The sequence below is a fragment of the Coregonus lavaretus genome (assembly GCF_964263955.1).
Source record: "Coregonus lavaretus genome assembly, chromosome: 6".
In the NCBI taxonomy this organism is placed as follows: domain Eukaryota; kingdom Metazoa; phylum Chordata; class Actinopteri; order Salmoniformes; family Salmonidae; genus Coregonus; species Coregonus lavaretus.
Window position 1 is genome coordinate 47064318 of NC_139993.1, and position 5879 is coordinate 47070196.

A 5879-nucleotide genomic window follows, 5' to 3' on the forward strand; every position below is an offset into this window, starting at 1 on the left:
ATATAATTATTTCACTATTTACATTTACATTTCATGATCCTGCATTGCAGTGATTCATGAATTACTTAAAACTGTCAAACTGACCCATCAAAGTCAGTGGGCGGGGCTAACGCGAATCTAGTCTGATCCATTGCTTTGGTCTGAAGTAGAGTAGGCCAACCTGGATAGAAACAATGGAGGATCTCCGTGAACTTTCCAGGGAGTTGGTTAGAGACATTTTAAACTTAGCAGAGGATGTAGAAGCAGGACCTGCTGACCCAGAGCATGTAGCTAGTAAAGCAGAGGAACTTATTGAAGTTGTTGGAGTCATTTCCGCACTTTCCGACGAAGATATCGACCACAGAGTGATTGCAAATCTAGAAGAAGTTGTCCACCGCTTCTCTGGTACCAGGGCACTTCAGGCCCAACACACACAGGGACCGGGGCGTTTGGCGTTTGACATACCGAGTGCAGTTCTGGAGCATTAACTTCTTTGTGGAGTTCCCGCAGTTCAAATTTGCAGCGATGTTCGGTGTGTCAAAGAGGACCATCAGGAGGCGCATGCAACAATACAGTTTAAGGTATTTACACTAAATTCATGAGTTTTCTGTTTATGAATTGCTGCTCTCATACACTCGGAAAGAATATGACGTTTAAGGTAACATTACTTGATGTTGTGTTTTTCTTGTTTGTACAGAAAGACAGATCTCTATTCAGCTGTGAATGATGAGGAGTTAGACCGTATTGTAAGTGAAATTCACAGAAGTCATCCAAACACCGGCTACAAGCTAATGCGTGGTCACCTGAATGCAAGAGGTGTGCATGTTCCAAGTGAGTAGATAATAATATGGGCATTATTTAAATGTATTTTTAATTTGGAGCTCTGCCCCTTTGAAAGGTGAAGGAAGCCCGCTTATGGAAAGACATCAACCTGTGAGCTGTAGTTTCTACAGTGCATACTATGCAAAGCTGTATTATTTTAAAAAACTGAATAAGTAACATTTCATTTCTCACTGCCTTGGTGACCAAAAATAACAATCTTGTGTAAGGACATGTCAAACTAGTTTTAAGTACAAGACTGATTATGCTTGTCATCCATTCAGGTTCCTGAAGAATATGGGATCGATTGGAACGGACCTCACTGCCTTCATCGAGGCACTGTGTCAGTCCCCGAGGTTCAGCTGGCCCGTGAGCTCTCAGATGAAGAGGTTGCAATTTTGCCAGCTCCAGGAGTTTCTGTTACTGATGCACTTAGACTATATGTAGAGACTGTGGAAGTGTTATCAAGAATCTTAGACTGATGTCCAACCCATGTTTTTTATTTGTTGTGTTAGAACAAGCAAGGAAAAACTGAAAGTTTACTTTCCTTTTAAAAGAAAGGAAAAAAAGCTGTTTCTTTGAAGCTTCCTGTCTCATTATGGTCCACAGAATGACTAACATGAATGCTGTACTGTTAGCACTGAAGGTGCAGAACAGTTTGATTTTAGTAAATGGAAGAAAAAAAAGTCAACTACTGCACAGTGTGTTAATGTTTTCAAAGACACTGAACTTGTGTCAATTCATCTGAACTGTGTATGCATTGACATTAGGGCTGGGCAATATGGAGAAAATCAAATATCACATTTTTGACCTAACACCTTGATGTCGATATTGCAACGATATTGTAAGGTTGACAATTGGTGCATTCACAAAATATCTTCCACATTTAGATTTCGGATAAATAACTATCATATTGTGGATATAATGACTAAGTGGTAAAAGGCAAATAATAGAACAGCTAGAACAGTCTGGTAAGTTCAGAAAATGACATCACTTTACTGTAATGCAGCCTTTGAAACCAGGAAAAGACTAAACTTACCATGTAACGATATTACACTTCTTCAAAATCTAATGGTGCTTTTCCATTACATGGTACCTACTCGCCTCGTCCTAAAATCTGCAATGGGAAACGGACGCACAGCGAGTCGAGGCGAGTCAAGTAGGTACTGGTAATGGAAAAGCACCTTAAGACGATATCTAGTCTTATATCACGATAGATATAATATTAAAATATTGCCCAGCCCTAATTGACGTCTGAAAAAACTTAAACAAGCCCAAATCCAGTACTTTTTATGGCAGCGACAAGTGCTTTCTCAAAGTCCATGTAGAGTTTGAAATGAGCTGGCAGCTTTAGGGTTTCAAAGCATGTGGAGGACGTAGGAAGGGTTCCCCCAGAAATCTCCACTCTCAGTTCAGGAGGAAGCATCTCCCAGCCAACCCAGAATGTCAGCAGCTGGGCCAGGGTACCTGATGAAGCTAAAAGTCATAAAATGGATTAAAGACATTTAGTTCAACTGTAATTGATCATATCTATCCATGAGACATAGAAGCATTTGTAAAGAGAGAAAATAAGGTTTATACCTGTTTCAATGAACATCCTTAGAAAGCCAGTGATGCGGCAGGTGGTGTCTAAGTCAAAGTCTTCATCATCACTGTCCTCAACTGGCCATGTGATTTTTTCTAGGAGCATCTTAAAGAAAACAAAAATTGTAATTTAAAAAAAGGGAGAACTTATTTTGGTGAAGGACTATGCAGATCAAAATCTTAGAAAATTGAAAAATATCCATCTCAGTCATTGAAAATACACGTAAATTCATCAAGTTAAGTCACAAATATAACTAAATTACTGACTTACCTGGGGTGTGAACTGCATTTCAGCCATTTTGGGGAAAAGAAGTGGTACAACATCCGGCCTAGATGTCAGCAGGGGCCATACCATCACATCTTTCAGTCCCTTTCTCAACTGTTTAATTTGGCGCATGGTCCTCCCAACGACCTAAGAGACAGACCGACCCATATTACAGCCCAAATCCTTAACCCAAATTTGACAAAAGTTGGCACAGTAGGAAAAATGTTAATAAACACAATAAAGTGCTTTATAAAAATCCATTAAAACTCTAGTACTTAAACTCTCGTGTTAACATAACAAGCCAGGGTTCACAACACATTCTATAATTTCAACAAGTACAGCGATGAATTCTGTCACTTAACCAGCAGGAACTCACTGCATGGAGTAGAAGTTTGTTATGTAGCCATCTCCGATTTGTTTTGGTGACTGCCGGAAGATCCCAAGACATGGAAAGATCTGAAACTGTGTCCTTCTGTTCCGGTGTAAGATCTTCATGTTCAAGCTAGAATTAAGACCATACAAGTTATTATATCTGCCCAAGCAATATTTTTTACATGGCAAAGTTTCTTTTAGGTTACATACCAGTTCTATGATGCTCCTGATGTGCAGATCAGGGCAGTCTTCTGTAACAACGGTAGCCATTTCAGGGTCCCCATTGAACAGTACATGAATTACAGCAGGACTTAGTCCTGTGACATGGGGACCATCATGCAGAAAGGTGTGGCCCAACATCCTTCCTGCAACCCGGAAGAGGTTGCTTTCAATAAGTGCCTCTGATGCTGCTGGAACAAGATGGTCAGGTTCACCCTCAAATAGCAGTGTTTGGCCCATTCCTCCTGTAAAGTACCAAGAGAGCAGGGAATAAAGTCACAACAATTAACCTCTTAAATACATTAAATAAAAATGTATGATAGATAGATAGATAGATAGATAGATAGATAGATAGATAGATAGATTACATCATACTAGTGGCGATTACTTGGCCTGTGGTATTGCTGCTTGTAGAATTCACTTAAACCAAATTGTAGCCTACTCCAAAATGACTTACAGAAGGACCCCAAACCACTTCAAATTCAATTCCCCTGTATACCCTACTACAGACTTACCTGACACAAAACATTGCCCACCGGCCCTCCGCTAAACAGCACATATCCGCGTTCATCAACCACCAGAACGTACGTGTACGCGTGTGTGTGTGTGCGCGCGCGCATAGAGAGAGGCGGTGTAGAGTGAGTCACGACACAAACAGGTGCTCAGTCAGCGTTGCATGCAGTGTGAGAATGGCAAGCAGCAAGAGCGGCAAAAGCCAATGTGTGCTTCTTTTACCTATATATGTAACGCTATCTTTTGCGTTTATCCAAACGTCGTCAAACTTGGCACTGCACTTACTCGTGACCAGAGCAAGACACCTGTCAAGTTTGAAATCCATCAGACTAACTGAGAGACATGCGCTACAGACAGACATTTCTGCAATTTATAGATGGATTAACCTTCAAAAAATTAGTAAGATACTTACCAAGATCTAGACTGAATCCAAACTGGAGTTTGGATATGATTGTTGTCATAAAGTACCGCATCACTCCCTCTCCGATAGCAACATCACCTGAAATAAAATACTGATAATAACACTGGAAAAAAAGTGGCGGCCTAATACAGGTAACTGGATTTGGTAACATTTAACAAGAAAGGGAGAAAAACTTCTATTGGCTGTAATTCTAGAATAGCATCCTTAATATTGATTATTCCAGATAACAAGAGTATATTGTGCACAATATTCACATACATACATATAACATTTTTATCAATTATATAATTTTGTGCATTCCATTCTCCCATTTAACAATTACATATAAGCTACTTGAGTGGTATAAACTGTACTGATGTATTTATATTATAAATGTTATATTACTTACCAACCAGAGTACAATGAAGTGGACATGCCCATTCTTGCTGCTGTTTATAGAATAAGAGAAGCTCCCGTTCCCTGTCCTCTTCAGAGTCCCTTACATCCATCTTCATTCTAAGTGGTTTCCCAGTTGCATGTTCCCTTAGCAGATTCTCTTTGAAAACTTTGGCAGCTTGAGTGGGTTCTTTAATAAGCTTCCATTCTAAACAAACAACAACAATAAAGTTATCTATTACAGAGAGACATATTGTGAGTTGGCATGTTACCTGCATATACAGATATCCTCTCACTCTACAGAACAGGAGGAAAATTCTGTTCATTTCACTGACAAAACGTGAGACCCAACATCTTCAGAACCTGTCACAACGCTGAGTTGACATAAAAACAGCACTACTAAACAACTACAACTAAATATTAGAAAAATAGAAAAACCCAGTTGCATGTTATTAATTGTCTGTAACTGTATTATCTTATCTAATTATATCCTACAGGTGTTATCTTTCTATTAACTTTTCAGTTACACACAATCTTATAGCAACACTATTGTGATGACACAAACCACTGTCTGTTTCTTTGCGATCCAACTCCTCGTTGACAATCACTGCCGGTACTACTGCACTCTCAGCTGATGTTTCAGGCCTCACTGGAACACTGTCACTGACTAGGGCTGTCTCACTATCATTTTCTTCACTTTGGCCTCCCTCTTGTTCTCTTTCTGATTCCTGCATGGGTGTCCTTGAAGTTAACACAATTGAAATGATGGTCATACTCGCTTATTTGTGTGCACAACAATAAGAGAGACATATTCCCAAAGAAAATAAATTATGCTACCCTTGCATTGCTTTAAGAAGTACATACCCATTGCAGCTCAATCTGTGCAGCTTCATCTCTGAAAAGGGAACTTCCTTCTGACAAGTGATGCAGGGGATGACTGGACCAGAGGCAGGACGTGAGCTCTCCTAACAACAACAACAAATGGCTTTTAATTAATGATTAAAAGTCACCAGTAATCTTTGTTTTGATTATGTATTAAACTAAGTCTCTGTAAATGTATGTACACAATCTAAGGGTAGATCCTGTTGAAGTGGACGTATGTAGATTGTAGCCTGTCCAATCATCGTCGATGGATCTTTCAGATAGGCAAGGGTGTATCCAGTGCTGGGACACTGAAGCAACGCAAGATTTCGACTGCGAGTAGATCCTACAAGTTTTAGAAATTCAAAGCCTCCCCCTTGTTGGAGCTTCGGAAACACTTCCATCAGTTTATTTGTTATAACCATGGGATCGTGGTCATTCCCTGGAGAAAAAAACAAAACAAAATCATAA

General features: G+C 39.7%; 1 protein-coding gene across 2 annotated transcripts; it reads right to left on the minus strand.

The window, feature by feature from the left end:
• Positions 1-1814: 1814 nt before the first annotated feature.
• LOC311130239 (G2/M phase-specific E3 ubiquitin-protein ligase-like) lies at positions 1815-5606 on the minus strand. Of its 2 annotated transcripts, XM_084162938.1 has the most exons (8): positions 5412-5606; positions 4561-4755; positions 4164-4250; positions 3230-3483; positions 3024-3149; positions 2654-2794; positions 2380-2488; positions 1815-2274 (listed from the first exon to the last, which is right to left on the minus strand). In XM_084162938.1, the coding sequence occupies exons 1-8, from the start codon at positions 5413-5415 to the stop codon at positions 2063-2065; spliced, it is 1128 nt and encodes a 375-aa protein (XP_084019064.1). In that variant the 5' UTR covers positions 5416-5606; the 3' UTR covers positions 1815-2062. The 2 variants fall into 2 exon arrangements, with proteins under 2 accessions (XP_084019064.1, XP_084019063.1); XM_084162937.1 differs by lacking the exon at positions 5412-5606 and having other exon boundaries at positions 4561-4979.
• Between the last annotated feature and the right edge of the window lie 273 nt (positions 5607-5879).